Source organism: Aedes aegypti, chromosome 3 (genome assembly GCF_002204515.2).
Source record: "Aedes aegypti strain LVP_AGWG chromosome 3, AaegL5.0 Primary Assembly, whole genome shotgun sequence".
In the NCBI taxonomy this organism is placed as follows: Eukaryota; Metazoa; Arthropoda; class Insecta; order Diptera; family Culicidae; genus Aedes; species Aedes aegypti.
In genome coordinates, this window is record NC_035109.1 from 129,250,024 (window position 1) to 129,276,425 (window position 26,402).

The 26,402-nt window shown below is 38.6% G+C and overlaps 2 protein-coding genes across 2 annotated transcripts; both read right to left on the reverse strand.

The window, feature by feature from the left end:
- Positions 1–16,960: 16,960 nt before the first annotated feature.
- Positions 16,961–22,129, reverse strand: LOC5576104 (protein FAM177A1). The gene is made up of 2 exons (XM_001662399.2): positions 21,730–22,129; positions 16,961–17,561 (listed from the first exon to the last, which is right to left on the reverse strand). Exons 1-2 carry the CDS (start codon positions 21,931–21,933, stop codon positions 17,199–17,201), a joined length of 567 nt encoding a protein of 188 aa, XP_001662449.2. The 5' UTR covers positions 21,934–22,129; the 3' UTR covers positions 16,961–17,198.
- Positions 22,130–22,480: 351 nt separating this feature from the next.
- On the reverse strand, positions 22,481–23,000 carry LOC5576103. The gene has a single exon (XM_001662398.2). It carries the CDS (start codon positions 22,879–22,881, stop codon positions 22,570–22,572), a length of 312 nt encoding a protein of 103 aa, XP_001662448.1. The 5' UTR covers positions 22,882–23,000; the 3' UTR covers positions 22,481–22,569.
- Positions 23,001–26,402: the final 3,402 nt, after the last annotated feature.

Genomic DNA, 26,402 nt, shown 5'->3' on the forward strand with positions numbered 1-26,402 from the left:
AAATCTCCCATATATCCCTTACCAAAAATAGTGTCCTGTGAAATTTTCAGGTTGCCGGTGGTGATATAAATGTGGCCCAAAGACAATGTACTTTTATATAGAAATTACTATGGAAATTTTTTGAAAAATGTTCCGAACAAGTTAGTAATGTAATCACAAACTTATCATCCCATAGTCAAAACTCATTCTTAAGGCCTAAATTGAATTTTTGTTGACCGGACCAACAAAAATCCAATTCCAGCTGTAATCGATTTGAAAATTGTCAAAATCAAATCGTTATATTTAAAATCTAGTATAAATCGAAAATTATCTTACTTCATGTAACCATGGTAGAAATTTTCAAAGCCAAACTAAAACTTTAATCTTAAAACCAAGCATGCAAGCATGATGTTGCATAATCGAATTTACATTTTGTCCAATTTTCTCTTATCTTAACCAACTGTTAGGTTTAATGCTAATCCAACATCAGCGCTCTCACTTTCTCCAAATATTCATACAGTTACACATATACATCGTGCAACTTTGTCAGTCGTGGCTGTGGGCTCTCACCACAAGTTGATCTGACTTGAGTACCTGTAACATTCGATTAGCGTATGTGTGGAAATTCCATCGAAAAGTGAGGGACTGTTGCACCAAAAACATCGATATTTTCTTGATCGCATTTAACCATCACACCGTGGCAGCAGGTGAGTGCCATCAGAAAACGTGTACATATATAGAGGATTGCACAAGGAGAACATGTGTGTGAGCTAGAACAGGACAACCGGTACTCCGAATCAGCCACCCTAAACTAAACCTTTGCACACCATACCACGCACCGCCCGCCAGTCGTTTGCTCGCGTGTATTGAAAACACATAAATATAAAAGGATCAAATATCCTTTCATTTACGGCTTATGTAACCTACTCCCGCGGCGTGTGAGCTAAGGGTGCCACCACATATAATTTATTATGTGCCGAATGGTCCTCAACGGTATTTACCAACAAAAACAAGACGGTGAGGGATGTGTGTGATAGCAGCCACATCATGTGTGCATATTTCACTATAACATTCCAGTCCATTCCATTCAGTCTTCGATTTACATCGCGGTTGTTCGTAATTGCGACCATGGAGATTTTGGGGTTCACCAAAAGGCTACTGTTTTCCTTCTCGTTCACTGCTTCCCCGCTGACCAACCCCAATGCTTCTCACAGGATGTTCCATTGAAGAATATACATAATATATGTGGGGTTTTAATAAATGAGCATCATCCGTTATGTGAGAGTTTCCACGTACATGTAAAACCATAGTCGCTCTCGTCATTGATGGGGAGTTGGTTTTGTTGTGAAGCAAGTCAACCGAATGTTAATGGAAAATCATTCTCGACCCCATTTCGTTGAACTCCATGGAACAATGCAATGTAACACGTAACGTAACATTGGTTACATCGAGAGACCCAGCGAACACTTTTTGAATAATTATTCATATGTTTGAACTGAAAAATATTACTAGCAATTAAGGGTCCACGCATATCTGGAATTACGAAATTATCAATCTTCAATGAACCTATAATTTCCCTTTGCAGGATTTGCATAATCCGTGGTTCATAATATTCTATCGATGAAAAATGAAAAAAAAAACTGCTGCAAGTCGGACTCGATCATCCGGAGTATCGATTTTTTTTTCACTCCAGATAATCGAATCACTAAAAAAAAAAATCTGCGATAAAAGAACTTAAATATTGTCTTTTTTCGTTGTTTTATTTATATGATGTAGTGGTGTAGCCAGAAATTATTAGTAGGAACATTACGGGTCTTGAGAAGAAAAAATGTTTTTGACCAGCATACACAATAACCAATTTTTAATCCCCTCTTTTCTTACATACGTCCAAAACTGCAAAACTATTCATATTTTATAATGCAATGACAATTTTTTTTTTTTTTTTCAAATGTTTGCATAAAAACTGAAAAACAAGAATATCAAAAAACAAACTCCGGATAACCGAGTCTAAAATGCCGGATAATCGAATCCCGGATAATCGAGTCTCCTGATAATCGAGTACGGCCTGTACCATCAAGATTTGGCTCAAAGTTTCTTTGTGTAGTTATTTGAAACCTCTGGGAGGAGTTTGGAATGAGAAGATCGACAAAATTTGGAGTTGCGATCTTTTAAAGGCGTTACCATCAAAAGCGTTAATTTTATCTACCGTAGTCCGGGATAACATTGATCAGCGGGTAACAATGATCGGAATGGCCCTCGTATAAATTTTAAATTTACATTTTCCGTTGAAACATTTTCGATTCATATATGGTACTTCTCATTCTTATGTTCATAAGCTTATAAAAATTATTTAAAAAATTAAAGTTTAATAATGCGTTGTTTTTCGACTTTTTGAAACTGTGATTTGTATGATTATTGATGATAATATCGAAGATTCATGTCTCACATGGGATCTACAAACGATATGAGCAAGAAAAATGCTATTGGTGCTAGAAACGGCATCACCGAAAACGATTCTATTGCCAAAACTGTTATAAGTATGTTCAGTTAAGCAAAATTACAAATTACTTTACATAATGCAGGGAGTTCCCTTAGGAAAATGCCTACATTAAGGCGTATTTTGTTGTTAGAGGTGTTTTTACTTTTTAAATAACTTGTAAGAGTTTGGGCTTCATATTCGGCTTTAGGGATCATGATTTTAGTAACTAACGACGTTTCCAATATTAACGATCGTTGTTTACATAGGTGACCAATGATACCCCATTTGAGCTAAATAAAAAAATCGCTAAAACATATTTTTAAACATCATTAAAAAGTTCAGAAAACAATATCTGGTATACAGTATTGGACAAAATATTTGCAACTTTTTCGTTTTTCCATACAAAATTATAAACCTTGGTAAGTTAGATCTGAGTTATTTATGGACCGATTTGAACGAAATTTCCACAGAACATCAGACATAACATGAATTTTGACATATATTTTTGAAAGATTTTTCCAATAACGAGTTTAAAAGTAATAACGATTTTATAATGCGTAATTTTCGTCGAAAAATTCAAAACCTGAAAATCTAATAGCCCTGCTGAAAATTTCGGCAAACTTACAACTTTGCTGAAGATACCATAAAGCTCCCAAATAACATTTAGTCATGATGATAATAAATCTTCGAGCTGTTTAGTAGAATACCTATAAGTAGATGAAAAAAACCGAATTTAGTACTATACCATTTAATTCCATTAGAGTTTGTATCCTTTGACAGATACGCGTATTTCGACCTCAACTGTAAGGCCGTCTTCAGTGTCGTGTACAAGTCGAGTCTAGTGGAATTAAATGGTATAGTACCGTTTTGATTCATATTACGGACACTTATGGCCTCAGTGAAGTATAACCCAGCTTGGACCATACAAAATAAATCATTCTGTATGATTTTTTAGCGTTATCGAGCATCGGAAGCCCTTAACTTTCGGATGGTGGGTAAAGAATACGCGTCCGCAACTTGAATAATTTTAAATAAATCAAAACGTGTGGTCTTTTCATGATTCTAATTCCGGACGCTCCCTCACTTTTGCCTCATATTCCGGACGCTTTGATTCGAATTACGGACAGCTCATGATAATCATTAATGGAACAGTCAAATCATCAATTGAAATCGTTCAACCGCTTAAGAGACGTCTAAGGTAGTTGGGCATTATAAATTTGCAATAATATTTATGGAAAAAACCTAAAAAAACGAGCCTCGAAAATAAGAACTTTTGGATGGCGAAAATTGAAACATTTCGTGTGAAATGTTTCCCATACAAACGAGAGTGTCCGGAATTTGAAGCTGTCCGTAATATGAATCAAAACGGTACTAAATTCGGTTTTTTCATTTACTTAACATTTAGCGCAAATGTAAACATTCTCTAAGCCCTTCTTATACGGCTTTAAGCGGAGTAAAGGCGCTGTGTTATAGCCATGCTAACACCAGTTCATCAGACTGGAAAGGGTGTGAAACGTCAAACTGTATAACTGACGTCAAAGCGCTTCTTTTCCACACTTTTATTCCAGTAATGTTTAGTAATGTCGCCAAATAAATAACTTTAGATAAACCGTTATTCCATTTAAATTTGTTAATTCAAGTCATTTCTGAAGCACTGTAACAATTTCATTCAAATCGGCCCAGATGACTCAGACCATTTTGTATGTAAAATCGAAAAAGTTGCAAATGTTTCGTCCAATACTGTTTAATCAGGGGCGAAGGGTGTGAGTACTTGTTTTATGAATATAAAACTCACAACATTTGCACACACTTTTTTATATTAAATTTAGGGGAGGGATTATTAGAGTATGTTTAAAACTTCAGTGTCGAGTGCTCGACTTGAAGTCTGTAAGTCGCAGACGAAATAGGCCTATCTGTCAAGATAAGCAACACATATTAGAGTTTAAAGGTATTTGCTCGCCTTACTAGTAATTTTAGTATTTTATTTTTTGCAAAAAGTGAAGTGTTAAAGTTCAATATGTATTTTCACTCAAATGAAATTTCTAAGAAATATCTAAAAAAAAAGAGATCAGTGTTACCCCGGATTACAATACATTAATGATACATCTTATAACGTGAGTCATGTTGAAACGTTACCTATTACAAACTAAAACTACATGCCATAAATGTTTTTCACAATTATTTTATTTTTCATCAGCTCGTGCGCGATAGGACATTACGAAGATAATTTTGGATTTATAAAAGTCATCAAATATTTGCTTACCATTATATTATGAACAAATGCTGTGAATTTCAAAACTAACATTTAATATTTCTTCACTTTATCACATTTTGGAGAATGGACTAGGCTTCGCTATGCTTTTCAATTGTTTCGTGCTAATTAACAAGGATGGATAGAAAAAAATATCTTTGCAGACTTGACCTTAACTTTCAAAAGAATTTATTACGTTTCTCAAAAGGTTATATTGATGTTTGCGTTTGAAATGCAAATACCAAATGCGGGAACACCAAACGCGGTAAGATGTCAAAATTTTTACAACTCTTGTATTTAATTGCCCATTGCACGGTGACGTCATCAGAAAATCCCTCTCTTTCCCTCCTTCGGGAAATCTGAAAACAATGGTGCCAGTATCTGTCAAAGTTGACAGGTACTGGCACCATTGTTTTCAAGTTTTGTTAGAGAGCGAAAGAGAGAGAATTTCGCCGTGAAATGTCTAATTGAGATGGTCGGGTCTCGGGTTTTGAAACCCGACGAGTTCGGGTCGGGTTCGGGTTTGGAAATTTAAGATTTTTCGGGTTCGGGTTCGGGTCGGGCTTGAAGGCTACATAATAATCGGGTACGGGTCGGGTTCGGGCTTGAAAAAAGTCGGGTTTGGGTCGGGTTTGGTGAGAATTGTGAACAGAGTAACAATCTGAAAGCTTTCCTATGCATCAGTAGCAATTCAATTATCATCTTTTCAAACTCGGGTTTTATTCGGGTTTCTCTTAGAAAATTTTGTCGGGTTTCGGGTCGGGTTCGGGTTTGAACAGCAAAACTTGGAGGTTGGAGAAATAAAAAAAAGTCGGGAACGTGTCGGGTTCGGATTTTAAAAATGTGAAACCCGACCATCTCTAGTATTTAATCATATTATTGCAAAAAAAAAACATTGTAAATCTGCATGATACGCTTAATTGTAGGCAACTTCCCTTGAAATAAGCACGTCATTCGAAAATAAACGATTTTATGCTTATGCTAATAAACTATACTTGTAACGCTGTAAGATTTCAAAAATGAGTTCAGTAGTTTATACTTAAACTTACACAACATTTATAATACTCAAAGTTCGCATGTATGCTTAGCACCAGCGCATTGTTTACAACAGCATCAAAAACTATGATTTTTTAAGCAAAACTGACCTTAATATAAATAAAACAGTTCGTAATCATCATTAGACATCTTTGAACTAGAAACCATGGAACGTTTGTGATGGCAACGAAACATTAAGCATCCTTGGAATAAAATACTAATTTGAACCAACCTGATCAGATTCACCCCAGTAATCAATTTGCCCCCGGATTACGGTACAGGGATTTTTCCAGAACTGACTAGAATTCTCATTTCTCATTTTGTTCTTGGGCTCAATCCAGACAGACAAGAAAAATCTTTCTCTATGTCTGAGATTTTTCCTGGTCAATCTGGAACGAAACTTCCCCGTTACCTTCGACGTAGGTCACATTTCAATATTTATTTATTTATTTATTTTTTAACTAAAAATTTTGAAAGAGGGAAAAGCCTCTTTGAGTGATATCCTTATGAAATTCTTCTCAAAAAGGCACAAAACCTCTTTGTCTTTTCAAAATTATATTACAAAATGATAATAATAATAACATATAAATCTAAAGGCTCAGGCGGCATTTATCCATTGCAGAGCCAAAAATCTTGAAAAAAGGCCATGACTCGAAAACAACTTGATGCCATCCTTAAATGAGTTTATTGAAAATGTTTCCATCAAACCTGAAAAGAGGAAAAAGAACGAAGCAGCATCATACGAAATACAAAGCATCATTTAAAAATCTTTAAAGTACATTTCAACATAAATAGTTATTAAGACATGTTCAATCAATGGATTGTTTTTTTTTTCATACAATGACTGTGATTTGTATGGCTTAAGTAAAACGTAGTAAGTAAAATGGAAGTTATTGATAAAAAATGTAAACAAAAATATGTAATTTAATATTCTTTATACATTTTCCTATAATTCAGAATCGTTAAAGCCAAACCTTCGTTTATAATAATGTCAGAAGCGTCAACATGTTTCAAAGTCGCTAAGGAGTGATAAAATTTGTATGAACCGTGGTCTTTGGCCAGACTCTTCTCTCCCCATGAATGTCCGTGGTATATGAATGACCCCTAACTCCCAGAAATATACTAAAAGTTAAGTTTTTTTTTAATCTGTGTTGAACAAAATACTGAAGGATTGCTCATTCATTTATTTACAGTCAGGTCGCCAACGATACGCTGCCACCCACATTCCTCTTATCGTAATTTCTCAGCGGGTTTCAATTGGATGAAGCTGATTTTTTCGTTTGACACTGAGGCATAGTGCGAACTAATTACCTGCCAAATTTCATTCGAATCAATTCAACTACAGCTGTGGAAATGCGGTGGGCGTAAAGTGAGTGGCAGCGTCTAATAGGTGATCTGACTGTAGTTAACATCGAAACAGGTAACACTAAATCAACAATATCACGTCAAAATACACGGTTCTTCCACATCTATCACTGGCACGGAAAATGGCTGGGCATGGCGTACCATTGGTACCTCGCGTACCTACAGGAATAAAATAGACCCCATTGTGTGGTCCTTAGCCTCTTGCCCAGCAACTCCTATCCCTACCTCCTCGTGGTACTGGCCGGGGTACGAGTAACCTTGGGGAAGATCGGGTAACCAACCCCCGGTGGGAACTTTGGTCGTATGCTGACAGGGAAGGGGGGGTTTGCTTTTGCTTTTGCTTCTGCAAACCTTGAGCGTCTGTACTCCATGTTAGGAGCGGCTCACAACAGCGTCTGTTCCCCATGTCAGGGGCGGCTGATCATCATCCGAGTGCCAGAGAAGGACTCTAAGCTAAACTGCGCACTATGGCCCTCCGAACATATAGGGGGAATGGTCCTCCGGAAATCTAGGGGGTTGGTGTCAGGCCCTGCAAGCCAGCCGTAAAAATACACCAGCACAGGAACGTCAACGAGAGAATACGGACCAGAACAATCGCCAAAGACCACAGCGACGAAAATGGACTTGCGATTGGAAACTCGGTACGTGGAACTGCAAATCTCTCAACTTCATCGGAAGCACACGCATACTCTCCGATGTACTGAAGATCCGCGGTTTCGACATCGTAGCGCTGCAGGAGGTGTGCTGGACAGGTTCGACGGTGCGAACGTTTAGAGGTAATCATACCATCTACCAGAGCTGCGGCAACACACGCGAGCTGGGAACAGCTTTTATAGTGATGGGTGATATGCAGAGGCGCGTGATCGGGTGGTGGCCGATCAACGAAAGAAAGTGCAAGTTGAGGCTCAAAGGCCGGTTCTTCAACTTCAGCATCATAAACGTGCATAGCCCTCACTCCGGAAGCACTGATGATGACAAGGACGCATTTTACGCGCAGCTCGAACGCGAGTACGACCGCTGCCCAAGCCACGACGTCAAGATCATCATAGGAGATTTAAACGCTCAGGTTGGCCAGGAGGAGGAGTTCAGACCGACGATTGGAAAGTGACTGACGAACGAGAACGGCCTACGACTGATAGATTTTGCCGCCTCCAAGAACATGGCCATTCGCAGTACCTACTTCCAGCACAGCCTCCCGTATCGATACACCTGGAGATCACCACTGCAGACGGAATCACAAATCGACCACGTTTTGATCGATGGACGGCACTTCTCCGATATTACCGACGTCAGAACCTATCGTGGCGCTAACATTGACTCCGACCACTACCTGGTGATGGTAAAACTGCGCCAAAAACTATCCGTCATTAACAATGTACGGTATCGACGCCCGCCTCGGTATATTTAACCTAGCGCGACTGGCCCAACCGAACGTCGCTGCCGCATACGCGAAGCATCTCGAGGTAGCGTTGCCGGAAGAGGGCGAGCTTGACGAAGCCCCTCTTGAGGACTGCTGGAGCAACCTAAAAGCAGCCATCAACAACGCAGCCGAGAGCATCGTCGGGTACGTGGAAAGGAGGACATGTGACGATTGGTTCGACGATGAATGCAGGCAGGTTTTGGAGGAGAAGGATGCAGCGCGGGCTGCAATGCTGCAGCAAGGAACGCGACAAAACGTTGAGCGATATAAAAGAAAACGAAAGCAGCAAACCCGCGTATTCCGGGACAAAAAGCGCCGCCTGGAAGAAGCGGAATGTGAAGAAATGGAACAGCTGCATCGTTCACAAGAAACGCGAAAGTTCTACGAGAAGCTTAACGCATCCCGAAAAGGCTTCGTGCCGCGAGCCGAAATGTGTAGGGATAAGGACGGAAGCATCTTGACGGAAGGACGTGAGGTGATTGAAAGGTGGAGGCAGCACTACGATGAACACCTGAATGGCACGGAGAACACGGGCGCCGAGGGTAACGACAGCGGAGGAAGTGGCTACGTCAGCACGGCGGATGAAGGAAACCAACCTGCCCCCACATTGAGGGAAGTTAAGGATGCCATCAACCAGCTCAAGAATAACAAGGCCGCTGGTAAGGATGGTATTGGAGCTGAACTCATCAAAATGGGCCCGGAGAGGTTGGCAGCCTGTCTGCACCGGCTGATTGTCAGAATCTGGGAAACGGAACAGCTGCCGGAGGAGTTGAAGCAAGGGGTCATATGCCCCATCTACAAGAAGGGCGACAAACTGGAATGTGAAAACTATCGTGCGATCACTATCCTGAATGCCGCCTACAAAGTGCTATCCCAGATTATCTTCCGTCGTCTATCACCAATAACAAATGAGTTTGTGGGAAGTTATCAAGCTGGTTTCATCAACGGCCGCTCGACAACGGACCAAATCTTCACTGTACGGCAAATCCTCCAGAAATGCCATGAATACCAAGTCCCAACGCATCACTTGTTCATCGATTTCAAAGCGGCTTATGATAGCATCGACCGCGAAGAGCTATGGAAAATAATGGACGAGTACAGCTTTCCCGGGAAGCTCACAAGACTAATAAGAGCAACGATGGACGGTGTGCAGAATAGCGTGAAGATTTCGGGTGAACATTCCAGTTCGTTCGAATCCCGCCGGGGACTCCGACAGGGTGATGGACTTTCGTGCCTGCTGTTCAACATCGCGCTAGAAGGTGTCATGCGGAGAGCCGGGTTCAATAACCGAGGTACGATTTTCACAAGATCCAGCCAATTTGTTTGCTTCGCGGATGATATGGATATTGTCGGCAGAACATTTGGAACGGTGGCAGACCTGTACACCCGCCTGAAACGTGAAGCGAGAAAAGTCGGCCTGATGGTGAATGCGTCAAAAACAAAGTACATGCTGATAGGCGGAACCGAGCGCGACAGAGCCCGCCTGGGAAGCAGTGTTACGATAGACGGGGATATTTTTGAGGTGGTTGATGAGTTCGTCTACCTCGGATCCTTGTTAACGGCTGATAACAACGTTAGTCGTGAAATACGAAGACGCATCATCAGTGTAAGTCGCGCCTACTATGGGCTTCAGAAGAAGCTGCGGTCGAGAAAGATTCACCCTCGCACCAAATGTACCATGTACAAAACGCTTATAAGACCGGTGGTCTTCTATGGACATGAAGCATGGACCATGCTGGAAGAGAACCTGCAAGCACTTGGAGTGTTCGAACGAAGGGTGCTTAGGACGATCTTTGGCGAAGTACAGGAAAACGGTGTGTGGCGGCGGAGAATGAACCACGAGCTCGCCAGGCTCTTCGGCGAACCCAGTATCCAGAAGGTTGCGAAAGCCGGAAGGGTGCGCTGGGCAGGGCATGTTGCAAGAATGGCGGACAACAATCCTGCAAAGATGGTGTTCGCGTCGAATCCGGTTGGCACAAGAAGGCGAGGAGCACAGCGAGCGAGGTGGCTTGATCAGGTGCAACAATATCTGGAGAACGTGAGCCAAAATCGAAGTTGGAGAGACACAGCCATGGACCGAGTAAATTGGCGTAACATCGTTAACGAGGTTTTATCAAATTAATTGATGTAATACCAACTAAATAAAATAAATAACATCTATCACTCCTCAGTTCTGCCCCACGTTTGCTAAGGTGGCATCTCTTTATTACGTAACGCTAAAATTGGAAATATTCGACCCCCTCGAAATTAAAAAAAAAACTGTATGAGTCGTAACGCTCGAGACTAAATTGACTGGATCTCGTGGAAATCGTACCTTGGCTGTTAAGCAGTCCGTTTCTTCGTATAACACTTTCTAGCGCAATATTGAACAATAGGCACGAAAGTCTATCACCTTGTCGTAGTTCCCGGCGAGATTTTTATCAAACTGGAATGTTCGCCTGAAACCTTCACATAATTTTGCGCACCTTCCATTGTTGCTCTTATCAGTCTCGTGAGCTTCCTGGGAAAGCTATTCTCGTCCATGATTTTCCATAGCTCTACTTGGTTAATACTACCGTATGTAGCCTTGAAATCGATGAAAAAGTGATGCTGAGTTCTTCCAATCCATTTTTTGCAACACTACGATGCCGAATCTGCGGTCCATTCAGCACATTGGCGAGTATGCGCGTGCTCCCAACAAAGTATAACAAATTAGAGGTTCATGCAACTCACCTTTAACCTCAGGGACTGCCTACTCTGCCACTCGTGAGCTACCTTACGTTGCGCCCGCGCCGCCGCTCCGCTCGCAGTGATGACACCGCCGCCAAAGGGGTAACAGGCGTCGGATATGAGCACCGGGACGCTGCCTCAGCGTCCACCTCACCAGTGCTGGAAAGCGTCAATGTAAATAGAGGTTGTCGCGCGACTTTTACATAGATGCTTCTCTCACTGTCATCGGACGGCGAGACAATGACAGACGCTTTCTTCAAATTCTCCTTCTTTTTTTCGTCGCTACGGCTTGTGACGGAATTGTAAACTAGACCATTTTTATTTCATTATCTGATTTAATTGTTATTTATATCGCAAGAATCATTAATGGATATCCTCTTTACTCATCAAACACATTTGCTTCCCAAAATTCTCCAAAATGAGATAGAAATTTTAAAAGCAAAAAACCTTTACAATCGCTCTCATGAGAGCCCCGTCATGCGACATGATGGAGTGAGCACATGAAATATAGCTTTGTCTAGTGACAGTGAGAAGACTGGTTTCGTCAGTGTCGCAAGCCGCTCATGATTCTTAACAGCCCTGCACCTCACAATTAGGGCACTCGCGTCGGGGAATTCTTGGCGCGAACTATCGCCTTGCGGAATACGAGTCACTCGCGTCCATGTAATAAGGAGGTGGCTGTTCCGGTAACGCACGTGGGTTATCCCCCCCAAACTACAGCTTCACAGACGTTTTCGAAATCTGCCTAGAGATTCACAATCCGCCACCTTTGACCGTTTCACTTTTCCGGCCTCACAGGGGATTAAAGCACAATCGCTAATCACACTCAGGGAACGCGATATTTGCCGGTTCGAACATGCACACTTATTAGTTTTGCCTTTCGCAACGCTTCTCTCGATCAGCCCAGTTTAACGCGATCTTCACACTTTGCTGACCGAAACTTAAATGGCACCGCCATCGAGCTCGAGCTCCAACGAACCCCCAGCTATGGGCGTTTACTCTCCCACTCTCTCCCATTTCCTGCTAACCACGTATACCAACCATATCGTGGTTGTGGTAGCTGGTAGCCAGCGATGTTGGTAGCGGACGGCGTGTCGATGGGCGGATATATTCTAAATAACTTTATACAATACAAAAAAGCTAACTCCTAAACATGTAAAACTAATACAATTATTTACAATTCTTATTAATTTACTTTAATGGGACATTGACAAATGTTACAAAAGTGGAAAGATTTATAGTTCCACGTACCGAGCTTACAATCGCTAGTCCCTTTTCGTTGCTGTGGTTTTCGCCTATTGTCCTGGTTCATATTCTTCTTCTTGGCATTAACGTCCTCACTAGGATAGAGCCTGCTTGTCAGCTTAGTGTTCTCATGAGCACTGCCACAGTTATTAACTCTCGAGAGCTTTTTTTGCCAAAGTTGCCCAGGGAAGTCAAGGAAATTTCCATCACGAAAATATCCTGGACCGACCGGGAATTGAACCCAGACACCTTCAGCATGGCTTTGCTTTGTAGCCGCGGACTCTAACCACTCGGCTAAGAAAGGCCCCTTCCTGCTAAAGGAAGGCCCCTTCATTGCTAAATTTTTACGGCTGGCTTGAAGGACCTGACACCAACCTTTTTGATTTTTGGAGGACCATTTCCCTTAAATGTCTGGAGGGACATAGTGCACAGTAAAGCTTAGAGTCTTTGTCTGGCACTCGGAAGATGATCAGCATTAACCAACCACTAAAGGATTGACATAATATAAAAAAAACCGATTTGTTAGCAAATATAACCACTTGAGAACAATGTTTAAAATGGGAATCAATTTTAATAATCAATTTTAAAGTCTAGTCGATCAATTACGTTAATCATCAATGTTCACACTTAATTTACTCCTTCACAACAAAAACACAACTCTATAGAACCAGACAATCAGTGATTGTGCTGAAAACTTGATCGATTGGTCACCAGCAGCGAGAAGATGATGGAACGTTTGAAATTTTCGAGGAGTGATTCACTAATAGCCTTTGATGGAATGTATATTCTCCAAAAGTTTAAGCTTTCAACTAAATGTTAGTTTGGGCAAATGCCGTTCGACCACATGTTCTGCATCATTTTGATCAAATTCCCATTCGGCCTAATCTACTTTCAACCAAATGTCATTCGACCAAGCAATGTCCTATAGCCGACTTTAGAGATATGTCGATGTTCCTTGGTGTACCTCGACCACCATTTTGCTCACATTGAAAATATAATAAAGAAAAAAAGTCGACACTGAAGAAATCTGTAAGTCGAAACAGGCCTATCTGTCAAGAAAAGCAACATATTAGAGTTTAAAGGTATTTGCTCGCCTTTTTAGTATTTTATTTTTTTCTTTTGCAAAAGTGAAGTGTTAAAGTTCAATTAGTAGTTTTTTCTTAAACATACTCTTATAATCCCTTCCATAAAATTTAAAAAAAGTTTAGTGAATATAAGTTGCTATTTCCTTAATAATCGTGTTAATTGGCAAGATATCTATAAAATATTGGAAAACCACAGAACGTTTTTTTCTTAAGATTTTTAACGGCCAGAGTTGTTCTAGAAACAAACTCTGTTTACCCAAAAACGCTTGCATTATTTTGTTTCGTTTTTTCAAATCAAACTCTTGAAACAAATGTATTGTTTCAAAAAGTCAGTGATCGAACATGGCGCGAATTCTGTGGTCAAAGGTATTTACATTCTCTGGAATAATGGCCAAATATTACACAGCTTGTTCTAAAGTGGCGTAAAAATGGGGGTGGCACATTTCGCATAAAGCGGTTTCATACTCTTCATACAGGTAGCATTTTGAAGAAGGCGTATAAATCTCATTATGCCAAACGTCCGTATGCGAAACGTCTTTATGCAAAATGTCCCAACCCCCCGTAAAAATGCCTCAGAACAAAAAAAAATGCAATTGAAATTATTTTCTAGAGTAAACAACCGCTGCTGACGTAACAGGGATTGAATAAATATTTTTTTTACATGTGTTGTTATGTTGACGTTGTTTTTGTAGCCCGGGTAGAGGTGAATAACAAAACAATGGTAAAATAAGAACAAATTCTGCAATCATATCTAGTTTAACCATTATTATGTTATTAGCATATGACATAAATATCTCATCAATAGCAGAACGTGCAATCATAGCAAAATTTGCCATTGATATGTTATACTTGAAAGTCATGTAATAAGTAATCAATAGCAAAATATACTTTCAAAGCAAAATTGTTTTTTTTTTTTTGCAAAAATACTAAAAAAAACATGAAATATCTAAAGAATAACAAACATCGCCATCACAGTAAAATATGTCATTATTTTGATGTTTGAAAACTGTATTTAAATAATTCATGAGAACAAACCAACATCATATTTTGCCATAATAGCTCATTTTACTATTCGTATGATATTCATTGAAGGTTTAAAAAGCAAATGTTTTTTTTGCAGGAAAGCAACATTAGCAAATCATGCTAAATTTAGATATTAAAGTCAAAGATCTAAAATTACCATTATTTTGATCTACTCGTGAATAGGTTATTTATTTATTATTTTATTATCAATATCTAAATAACAACATATTTTGTTATTTACGGTTGCCTACATGTTTACTATTATTTTGTTATTACAATGGCAAAATATGATATTATTTAGTTTTTATGCCATATAAACTTAGTTATTCTTTTTGTTATTTTATCTCTTATTTCAAACAAACAAAGAACAAATTTTGCTATTCAAAAATTCTATTTTAATGATAAGTTTTGTTATTCTTTTGCAATTCTCCTCTACCCGGGAGTTGATTGAAAATTGGTAATGTATTTATCAATTAACCATAGATTCGGTAGATTCTTTTAAACACCTTTCATCACTGTTTTCGTTCACATATATACACATTACAAACGCACACCTCATATACTAAACACTAGTTAAAATTTAGTTAAAAATTATAGCTCTTGCACATTCAGAGGAATTGAGTCTACGAGAACGATTGAAGCCCTAAACCCCACCTTTAACAAGTCGCTGTACCATATACCTACCTATTGTATGTGAACAATGAAGTGTAGCACTTTTTGATCGAAATTCCTTTACAACCAGGTCATTGAAGCCCTGCCGCTTATCCGGAGTCTAATTACATATACTATACTGCAAAGTAGATAGGGAAACCAATATAATTTGGACCCTTATATATTCTCGACATCCAAGACCATTTTTCAATGATGTTCTCATTCTGAATTATTACACAAACCTAGATCAGGGACCAATTGAAAAAGTAAGACTGTATCAAACTTTCATCAACCAATTGTAGATTGAAAATGTCTTTATTTTGACTGAAATTATTTTAATTCATTCTATTCATCTATGTAAACTCTATGAGTAGGCGTGTAAATGTGGAAAATTGTTGTTTAATTCCATTTTTACAATATTTATAAGTTGGTGGCTTTCGACTTGTTCATTTAAATAACTGAAAACCTATGCAATACGGTGTAGTTTCAAAGTGCAAGCGAGGAATAGATGTTTAAAATCGAAATTAGAATGTAAGATGGAAACAAGATAATGATTTCTGGTTTGTGAAAATCATTCAGAACTCACAACAATGTACCTAGATATAGGGATGGACCCTTTGCGTCGATGCCGGTTATGGACCCTTTGCGTATTATGGACCCCCTTCAGTAAAACATAAAATAAACACTCAAAGCAACCTTATTCCTATGAAAATCCACCGGGGGAACTTTGATTGCATTGTTAGTCAGCAGTTTCTGGCAAAATATTTGATTTGAGACGCATAAATACAGATATTTGAACAGTTTTGTAAATGAAACCACATAAAAGGGTCCATAATACGCATTTGCAGGTGGGTCTATAATAGGCACGTCGGCAGCGAGCCAGATTACATGGGAATCAAATGGAGGGTCCATAATAGTAAACATCAAATTTGTAAACAACAGTTTTCCAAATGCATATTTCGCTGGAAAAACCGAATGATTTTGTATGTTCCATAGGCGTACTATGAAGTAAAAACATATAACTTGTTAGACTCCACAAAAGGTATATGCATCTGAGATATCATTGCGGAAAAGCGTCGAGATTGAACTTCAGCTACTAAGGGGTCCATTACTAGCATTGCAACCTTAGATAGAATTTGTATATTTGAGAAACAAACTCAGAGTTGATTTTTTAAAGGAAGAAGAATAATTTCGGCGGTCATTGAGTAGATGTTAGAAATCCATTATGGATTTCATTTGTGGATGTTCATGTGCCTCGTAGACTTTTGAGAGAAAAGCGTAGTGTGACTGTAACCACCAAACGGTTTAATCTCTACATTAAGTTTTCTAAATTATTTAAGCATTATTGTTCAATAAACATAAGCATAGGCATTGATGACCGTACAATTTGTTGTTGCTACTACGGAATAATCAAAATTGTACAGGGAATCAATAGATGCAGCTTGGGAGTAGCATACCATCTTCAATAAACAATTTTGTGAGCTTCAAATATAAAAATGTCAATAAAGGTGCCGGCCACGTCCTTAAGGTCATCGAAGAAGGGAAGGTTAGTGTGACGTCCATTGCTAGTAGAGATCGAGATCACCTCTGCAGCTCCATGGTTTTCACAAGAAGAAGTTTTGTTAAGGGTTCAAAAGCAGCACATCTTATGAGGTGAATATATAAAAAATAATTAGATTGTACCAGACGCTATGTCGAAAAATAAAAGTCAAGCAATGTATATTCTGATACTATATAATATAGTCAATAAAATTATTTATTATATGTACTCATATCAAAGATAATATACAATATTCCATCCGCAATGCAAAACTAACTCTGCAAATTGCACTGTCCTTCTATTTTATTCTTAATAAATATATAATCTTTATATTCTGCTTACTGAACTAAATGATTACAACTGACTGCAATGTGTGCTCATTTGGTGTCTTAAATTAGGTTCAAAAAGTAGTTCGATTAATATTTCTCAATTTCATTGCTTACTGCAACTCGTGTTTCTGCCTTTGGGGCGTTCTCAACAACGTTAGATGTCGCGGGTGTCTTTCGTATGGCAGTCGGTAGACTTTCCTCCAATGATGGTTCAGCAACTCCACTGTCTCCGGCCGGTCGGTTCTGTACAACGAAATTCTTGATCGCTTGATCTTCGGCATTCTGTTCCGCTTGCATTCTTTTGAATTCTTCAATTTCGAAACTGTACTTCGGTGTGGTGATGCCTAGAAACGATGCAAGTCCTTCTCCGACATAATCGCATCCGGCCAAGACAGAACTGCCCAGTTTGCAGGTTTTATGAACCATCCAATCGCTCCAGTTCATTTTGGACTGTGGAAATGAGACAAAAAAATTGAATATATTTCATGTTTGAAAATATTGTTTAACACTTTGAGTACTTTAGTAGAAGAGTAAATATGCAATGAAAATATGTAAAGTTTTGAAAAACAAATTGCCGCAGTGCAAAAACAGACAAGTCATTTATTCTAGAATTTAGCAACATAATCATATTTTAGAATGTTTACATTAAATTATCAAATTCTTGAAATTTGAAGCATTGAAAAATTATTTTTATTAATTAACTCATTACTCGTGGTAAAGATGAACAAATTATGGGTGAAATTATAAAAGAAAATCCACGTGCTCGGCTGGGATTTGAACCCAGGACTCTTATATGCTAGACGAGCGTGTTACCGTTTGTAACAATAAGACTGTTAGTTTGTAAGTTTTTGTTTTTCCTATTATTACTATTTGCATGTCGTCCATTTTCAAATTTAAATTAAACATAATGCCTTATATATACCCCTAGATTTAGTACCCTACATAACCACAGTACACTACACGAAAATCTGCTGAAAAAAATAGGACAGTTAGAGTTCAGTGGAATAGAGAGAAAATAAGGGGAAAAGAGGAGAGTTAATCAGACCTATTGAACGATAGAGGGAGCAGTAGGCGCTAAGGAAATGACTCGTTCTACATTTGAAGAAGACCTCAGCCAAAGCAGCTGTTAAACAAGATTAAAGTTTATTAAAGGAAAAAAGTTTGAAGTGAAGTATGTATGAAGAAGTTTAAGAACAGTGAAGAAGTTCTTGAAAAAAAGGAAGATATACGAATCAAGTATGCAAAGCCCGTGATCCCTCTAATAGTAGGTTAGGTCTACAGACGAGTGTTTCCTGTGTTTAAAACCCGCGAAGTGCAGCCTGGAGTTCCGTTACGTATTCACGGTCGTACGGACACCTTTTCGGCGTGGAAGCCTGTTGCGAACCACGGAAGCGATCCAAACGTGCCTGGGATCCAACCCATCCCCCCCCTCAGAACAAGTCCAGCGACCTAGAGTACCCTAGTACAACGAAGAGCCAACACGTTCTCCTTCGACTCCAGAACTGTTCGATATGCTCCAAGTTTTCCAGCAGAGACCGGCCGGTATACAGGAATAGTGCAAGTATAATACACCACACTCACCCACACAGCACTGTAAAGTTTAGGGAATAAAAGTTGAAATTGTACACCCCCCCCCATATCCGAGGTCTGATTAGCTAAGTAGGTCCACTCCAGCCGATCTTGAGACCGTAGAAGTGCTCCAGGTCGAGCTAGCCGTCAAAGAGGTCCTTGACGCACCCAACCTCAAAAGGCAGGTCGTTGGTTAGCCAAGCTTGCCGAGGTCTTTGTCCTGGCAACCCACGTGTTGTCCAACCTAGTAGTAACAAGCACTTTAATAACTAAGCTACCGAGCCAATTGGTGACCCAATAACTAAGTTGGGCTCAAATCCCAGCCGAGTACGTGGATTTTTTTCATAATTTCACCCATAATTTGTCCATCTTTACCACGCGTAATAAGTTAATTAATTCAATAACCATGCGGATTGGATTACCGAACAGCTCAATATAAGCGTCAATTTACATTATTTTTATTGAAAAATTTGTTCATGGTTTGAACTTTTTTTCACAGAAAAACATACGAAACACATGAAACAATTTACGATTGAAAACATCGTTGCAAAGTAATTGAAAGAGTTAGCAGCAAGGGTCCTTCCTTAGCCGAGTGGTTAGAGTCCGCGGCTACAAAGCAAAGCCATGCTGAAGGTGTCTGGGTTCGAATCCCGGTCGGTCCAGGATCTTTTCGTAATGGAAATTTCCTTGACTTCCCGGGGTATAGAGTATCATCGTACCTGCCACACGATATACGAATGCGAAAATGGCTATTTTGGCAAAGATAGCTCTCAGTTAATAACTGTGGAAGTGCTCATAAGAACACTAAGCTGAGAAGCAGGCTCTGTCCCTGTGACGACGTTAATGCCAAGAAGAAGAAGAAGAAGCAAGGGGATGTACAAAACTAATCCAACTCTTGCGATGTCCTCAGAATTTTTTTCAGATTGCTGATAGTTCTTCTGTGACTCTAAATTATATAATAAAATCCACCATTTCCTTCTTGTATCCCTCCAACAATGACATGTATCACAGGATTTATCTGAAAGTGTATGAAGAAATATTTCTGCGAACACGTTTACGGTGGAACATCTCGGAACCTAAAGATGGCCGTCACAATGGCCGACTTGTGGCCACTCACGTTTTCAAAGGCACTAAACTAGAGAAATAGTAGACAAACGTTGCTGATCCTCTTATTTTAAGCTTTCTGCTTGTGCACAAGCCAAAATAAAAAGTGCACTGTTATTGGATGCTTCTTTCGCGAGATTAGTGCCCATGGAGTTTTGGTGCAACCTTAGAAGTTGTATTCCAAACAGTTTCACCTTCAGAATTGATTATAAGTTTAGAATGCAGACATCTTTCAAAATTAACACCAGTAATCAAAATTCTTCTCGCAGATTACGTAAATGTCGTAAAAGATTGATTCAAGAATCCAAGGATTCTTCAAAATACTAACAATAAATTTCTCGCTTATTCTTGAGAATACATGAAAAATTGGGGGGCCCAGATAGCCGTAGCGGTAAACGCGCAGCTATTCAGCAAGACCAAGCTGAGGGTCGTGGGTTCGAATCCCACCGGTCGAGGATCTTTTCGGGTTGGAAATTTTCTCGACTTCCCAGGGCAATAGAGTATATTCGTACCTGCCACACGATATACGCATGCAAAAATGGTCATTGGCATAGTAAGCTCTCAGTTAATAACTGTGAAAGTGCTCATAAGAACACTAAGCTGAGAAGCAGGCTCTGTCCCAGTAGGGACGTAACGCCAGAAAGAAGAAGAAGAAGACATGAAAAATTCCTATAAGATTTCTGAAATAATTATAGAAATATTTATTCCTGAAATTTTCAAGTAAACTCGTAAAGTAGCTTTAAATAGAGTAGATGAAAAAACGAATTTAGTAATATACCATTTAATTCCACTAGAGTATGCATCTTTTGACAGATACGCGTATTTCGACCTCAACTGTGGTGAAGCCGTCTTCAGTGTCGTATGCTGAACTCGACTTGAAGACAACCATCGAAAATCTGTCAAAAAATACAAACTCTAGTGGAATTAAAGTACTAAATTCGGTTTTTTCATCTACTTATAGGTACACCCGATTCTGTTTTTGCACGGGGGATGCGTTCAGTTTTCAGTTCAAAATTTCAAAAACCGTGCAAAAAAAAAGTAACACCTGTTTTTGACGTTTAATGCTAAAATAAGGTTTTGACGGAAAACAATGTATGCAAACTTTTTTTTTTTTTGCACGGTCGTGTAGAAAAACACCGTGCAAAAACAGAATCGGAGGTATTCCACTAAACTGCTCGAAGATTTATTATCATTTAAATAGAGGCTCAGAAGAAATATTTTAAGAAGTTCAACTTTTTTCTAATCGATTGTATTTTTTATGCTCATAGGAACACATAATACTCTGAAAACTCATAAAAGAAACCACAGGACAAACTAATAAATTGCATACTCAGCTGAGTGTTCATTAAGATAATAATATGAGCACTTCCACAGTTATTAACTGAGAGCTTTCTTTGCCTACGTTGCCATTTCCACATTCGTATATCGTTTGGCAGGTAAGATCATACTCTATGCCCAGGGAAGCCAAGGCAATTTCTGAACTGAACTGAAAACCTTACATGCAAGTGATTTAGTATCAACGATTATTATACAGTATTACTTGATTTGTTTTGGCTACTTGTCTAACATAGAACAAGAGAAAACAAATAAAAAATAAAATCGATCCGTCATCAAGTAGTTAATTTATTTTCTAACAACATACAAACGAAAGTTTTCACGATTTACACTGCTTATAAGATATTCACAGATTATTAAAAACTTCCAATGAGAACATATATATAAAACAAAATTTGTTTATCTGGGGAAACCAAAACACTATAAGCGCCATCTAGTTTGGAGCACAACACATTCAGACCCTCTAGCGGCAATCGATGTAATCTGCAGTCGCAAAAGAAAAACAAATAAACAACCTTGGTTGCTATGAATCATAAAATTCTTCTACGAGGCAAAATTATGATTTCATTCCATCATGGGATATATCAACAATAAAATCAATCTATCATACCTCATCCACATCCGTCATAATCGTATCCTTCCCAGCAGCATCCACCTGGTCCTGCTCATCATCGCTAAATTCCTCCAGTGTCCCATCGCTAAAATGCAGCACCCTTTTTGGTGCTCGTACTTGCACCTCTATATCTTTTTCATTCTGGATGAAATTTGCCGACGCATCGACCTTATTTTTCAACGGTATATCCACTTTGGTCATCTTAGCAGCTTAAAAATTCACTTTATAGTGATATAAAGTATCAATCTACAGGATTTTTCCAACTTTTCAATGAGAAATTTGAACCGTTTTATAGGTGATTGAGTGCACTCTCCAAGGACACGACGTACAATGTCCTGTGATGCCGTTTTTGCATTGTGATTTTGTTTTTGTTTGGAAACTATGGTGCAATGATCTCACTGTAAATTAAATGTCAAATGACTGTCAGAATGACGTTCGTTGAACGCATAAAAATGCTCCAGAGTTTGATCGAATCTGAAATGCATATTCCACTGCAGATTAAAACATAAATAAATTTTATGTGAAATATAAAAACTAGTGTTCAGTACTCTAGTCATGTATCTATTGCTAATAAGAGAAAGCTAATCCCGTGAATTTAGAATCACCATGTTGAAATGAATAACATGTATCAGTTTTTCATAACATTCATGATAAGTAGGCTCATATTTTTTAATGTAAACTTATTCGATGCTACATTTTTGTACCTATGTCTTCAAAAGATTTTGAACCAAATCAAACACAAACTATATTCATTCATTCATTCATTTTATTCATTTTTCTATTTACATTTTAACCTCTTTTATAGCCAACCTCTAATCAATCACAAAAGCTTCGCTTTTACTGCTTCGAGGATGGTTGTGGCAGCCGGAATTTGTTCATTTCGATTTCGGCCTCAAAGTAGCTATTTTTGTCATAGCAATAGTACTCCGGAACCTTGTACTCGCCGTCTCGGGAAGCACCCGGACCGATTGGTCCCGTCTTGCTGTGAACACACTTGCTGCTCAATCCGGGGACGTCAGCACTCACTGGTTTAGGAGCTGCTGCTTGGCTGGCCGCCGCAGGTTTGCTACCAGTCGGAGTTTGGCTGTAGGCTCGGGCAGCCACCAAACGAACCAGGATGTCGTTTTTGAGTAGAATTTGGCGGATCATTTTCTTTCTAGCACCGTAGGAACCGTGTTCCGATAGCCTCCCTAAAATGAAAATAATGCAGCGGTTATTCAATCACTACGACTGAAGCGACTGTCAGCGAGATGTTGAGTGTTTTCTTATTGTTGCTTTTGCGCTTTACGAACGGCGTGATTTAAGGAGAACAGTCCGTCATGGGCCCTTTTTAAATCACGGTTCCACATATAATTAATGGAAATGAATTTTTGTTCGCAGGATTGTACCTTAGCGTTAGAACCAGACATCCTGAAAATTTCAGCTCATTTGGTCGCTCCATGAGCTGGCGCATTTCAATTGAAGTAGATATGGGATTTTGAGTTCAAACATTTAGGAAACATCACATCAACTATTATTTGGTTCAAGAAAATTGTTGATCGCGTTCAATTGAGACCGGGATGGTACTTGATTTCATAGCGAACAACATTGTAGATGGTTGCATCGTAATTGAAATTGATAAAGTATGTGTTCAAACTAGTTGAAGTAAATTTGTTAAGCTCATAAGATGCTATTTTGCATTTCTTCAAAATAAGAGCATACATTTTTATAGGACACTCAAGGTCTAAATCGGATGAGCGATGTGGAGGAAAAACGATATTTTTAACCACCCTGATGAAAATACTGTAATGAAATAACTATTTATGTTGTAATATATTGTATAGTTATTGACCCAAGAAACCTTGTAACCAAGTAATCTAAATGCGTCTCGTCCTAAGGTGCATTTGGTGCTCTACACAGTCAAAGATTTCAAACTAATTTATCAAAGATATAAATAATAAATCGAACTAAAGAGTTGAACAAAAAATTTAACAGCATATTTCAGCTGAATAAACTGTTATTACACAACTAATGTTACTTGGGTCTCCACCTTTTGTTTTTCCCTCCCAACCACCAAGCGGAAACAGCAAATCAAACAAGACAAACTGCCATGCGTCTCCATCGTATTGCAGAGAATATCGTGTAAGAATGTGCCTTTTTTAATGAGATTTCTAGACAAACAGAAGCGTTGTATAGATAACATCTGGTGCACTCCACTTTGTAGGGGCTCCTGGGGTAATATGAACTGCCGGGGCAAAACGCACCTTGTCAATTTATCTAAAATAAACAAATTTTGAGGGAAAACACTATACAGATTGATGGACAGTTGCAAATTTTTAACACCCTGAGAATTTGATACAATTTGAAAAACGTAACAGAGAGATAGAAAAATTTATTCGAAACAGCACGATTTTGATGTAATTTTCCCGATCATTTCACTTGTTGTTTTGAAAGCGATGAATTTAGAATTTGTACAACCTTTAACCACAGACAAACAGACGTAACACTTAGAACAAATCTCAATCAAAATCATAGTCACGAGGACATGTACGCCCAATGCTGAAATTAGTGTGTTTGGCCGACAAGCCAACAGATGGCGGTAGTGTGTAAATGTCAAACGCGAACAAAAACGATGCGAGCGCTGCGGGTGGTCGATTGGCCACCTACTATATTTTTAATTCGACCGTTAAAAAGATGGTCGATGGACAATGATGAGAGTGTGACGTCTTTTTGTGTCCGTGCTTTTTCTATGTCTAGAAGAGCAAGACCAGTAGAATAGCCTTCAGATTTGTTGGAACCGATCAAATTTGTTACACGTAAGAGTTGATGAGTGGTCGAATGTCCACGGCGGAATCCGAACTGTTCATTGGCAAAAATTGAATTTTCGTTGATGTGGGCCATCATTCTGTTTAAAATAACCTTTTCAAAAAGTTTACTGATGGAGGAAAGCAAACTGATTGGACGATAGCTAGAAGCTTCTGCTGGATTTTTGTCTAGTTTTAAAATTGGAACAACCTTAGCATTTTTCCATTTGTCAGGAAAATATGCTAATTGAAAACATTTGTTGAATAGGGTGCCGGTACCAATGGTTGTAATGTACCAGTAGATTGTATTATGGAATAAAACGTACATTTTTTGATAAAAACGACATGTGCTATTTTTGGTGTATAGATCGCCTCTAGTTTAGTCGATTTGCCAAATTTCAGCTTTTTATTTCATCAAAAAGTCATATAAATAATTAAGTTTACGCAAAAAAATTGATCCCTTGCACCAATAGTTGCCGTCGTGTTCCAGTAGTGGATCAACGAATGGAAGCAGTTTTTAAAATGAATGAATAAAAATGATGAAAAGTTCCAGAGATGTTATTAATGCTTTATTCGAAAGATATTAGTTGCTGTTCGAAGGGAAAAATGTTAAACCTGTGCAAAAATTTGCCTTTTTGTTTAAAATTCCTTGTATAATTCCCAAACGTCTACTACTGGAGCACTAGCGCAACTACTGGAACACGTGTACCAATAGTGGCTCAAGCGATTTTATGTTAAAAAATTAGTTTTATCACTCTTTTTATATTTTTCCCATATAGTAGAGGTTGAAATCTTTCTGTTGACGCCAAAAGATCTTTGCTAAGGCTTTTCGTTATTTTGTTATGATTTTTTATAGCTTAGGTAGTCCACTAATGGCACCGGCACCCTATATCAACTAAAAATGATAAGCTACTTTCGGAAGTTATGATGAGGATGTAGAAAATTCCATCATCGCCAGGAGCTTTCATATTTTTGAATTTTTTAATTATAGTTCTCACTTCTTCCAAATCAGTCTCCCAGGCATTTTCGAAAACGTCCTCTTGATTGAGAATATTTTCGAACTCCTGACTTGGACTTGGACTAGTAAGTCCTAAATTAAAATTGTGCGCACTTTCAAACTGCATAGCAAGTTTTTGAGCTTTTTCGTAATTAGTTAGTAATAATTTGTTTTCCTCTTTCAATGCCGGTATTGGCTTCTGAGGTTTTTTCAAGATTTTAGATAATTTCCAAAAGGGCTTAGAGGGTCCAATTGAGAAATTTTATTTTCAAAATTTTTGTTTCTTAAATCTGCAAAACGTTTCTTAATTACTTTCTGCAAATCCTGCCATATAATTTTCATAGCAGGATCACGAGTGCATTGAAATTGCCTTCTCCTCACGTTTTTAAGACGGATCAAGAGTTTAAGATCATCGTCTATAATCACGGATTCAAATTTTATTTCACATTTTAGAATTGCAACGCTTCTGGCTTCAACAATGGAATTTGTTAAAGTTTCAAGAGCATTGTCAATATCAAGTTTAGTTTCTAAAGAAATGTTAACATCAAGATTAGAGTCAACATACGTTTCATATGTATTCCAGTCGGCTCGTAAATAATTGAAAGTGGAGCTGATAGGATTGAGAAACGCTTCATGGGATATTTGAAATGTAACAGGCACATGATCAGAATCAAAATCAGCATGAGTAACTAATTGGCTACAAAGATGACTAGAGTCGGTTAAGACCAAGTCAATCGTAGATGGATTTCTAGAAGAGGAAAAACATGTAGGGCTATCAGGGTATTGAATTGAGAAATATCCTCATCGAATAAAATTCTGCCGTTGGAATTACTTTGAGAAATATTCCATGACCGATGTTGGGCATTAAAGTCACCAATGACAAAAAATTT